The 845-nt window shown below is 68.6% G+C and overlaps 1 protein-coding gene across 1 annotated transcript in view; it reads right to left on the reverse strand.

Moving 5' to 3' along the window:
- The window catches only part of FZD9 (frizzled class receptor 9), a gene marked incomplete at its 5' end in the record, with an annotated part of 1,478 nt that extends 638 nt beyond the window's left edge, over positions 1–840 (reverse strand). The window contains one exon of the mRNA XM_008067194.2: positions 2–840. Coding sequence (XP_008065385.1) covers positions 2–840 — 839 coding nt within the window. The remainder of the gene's footprint in view (position 1) is intronic.
- Positions 841–845: the final 5 nt, after the last annotated feature.

Raw genomic sequence — 845 nt, forward strand, 5'->3', positions numbered from 1 at the left:
CACGGTGGGCACCGAGCCGCCCGGCAGCGAGCAGTCCCTCCGGCCCCCGGGCCCGGCGGCCGCGGCGCACGGCTGCTCCGTGGCCCGCAGGCGCCAGAAGTCCATGTTGAGGCGTTCATAGACGTGGCAAACGATGACGCAGGTGGCGGGCACCGTGTAGAGGATGGAGAAGACCCCGATCTTGACCATGAGCTTCTCCAGCTTCTCCGTGTTGGTGCCGCCCGTCTTCATGACCTTGCGGATGTGGAAGAGGGCCACGAAGCCGGTCAGGAGGAAGCTGGTGCCCAGCACCAGGTAGCAGGAGAGGGGCACCAGCACGAAGCCCGTGAGCGCCGCCGCGTCCGTGCTGGCCACGTAGCAGAGCCCGGTCAGCTCGTCCCCGGCCACCTTGCGCAGCGTCAGGACCACGACGGTCTTGAGCGCCGGCAGGCCCCAGGCCGCCACGTGGAAGTAGCCGCCGTGGGCCTCGATGGCCTCGTGGCCCCACTTCTTGCCGGCCGCCAGGAACCAGGTGAGCGTCAGGACCACCCACCACAGCGAGCTGGCCATGCCGAAGTAGTAGAGCAGCAGGAAGACGAGCGTGCAGCCCGAGTTCTCCAGGCCCTCCTGGATCACGTAGAGGGCGCCCGCCTCCCGGTCGCAGGCCACGCTCTGGGCGCCGGCCACGGCGCGGATCAGGAAGGCCAGCGAGTAGACGTTGTAGCACATGGACAGGAAGACGATGGGGCGCTCGGGGTACTGGAAGCGCCGGGGCTCCAGCAGGAAGGTGAGCACGGTGAAGGCCGTGGAGGAGAAGCACAGCGCCGACCACACGGCCATCCAGACCAGCGCGAAGTCCTTGTCGC

Source organism: Carlito syrichta, unplaced genomic scaffold, assembly GCF_000164805.1.
Source record: "Carlito syrichta isolate Samal-C Ts95f unplaced genomic scaffold, Tarsius_syrichta-2.0.1 Scaffold309393, whole genome shotgun sequence".
In the NCBI taxonomy this organism is placed as follows: domain Eukaryota; kingdom Metazoa; phylum Chordata; class Mammalia; order Primates; family Tarsiidae; genus Carlito; species Carlito syrichta.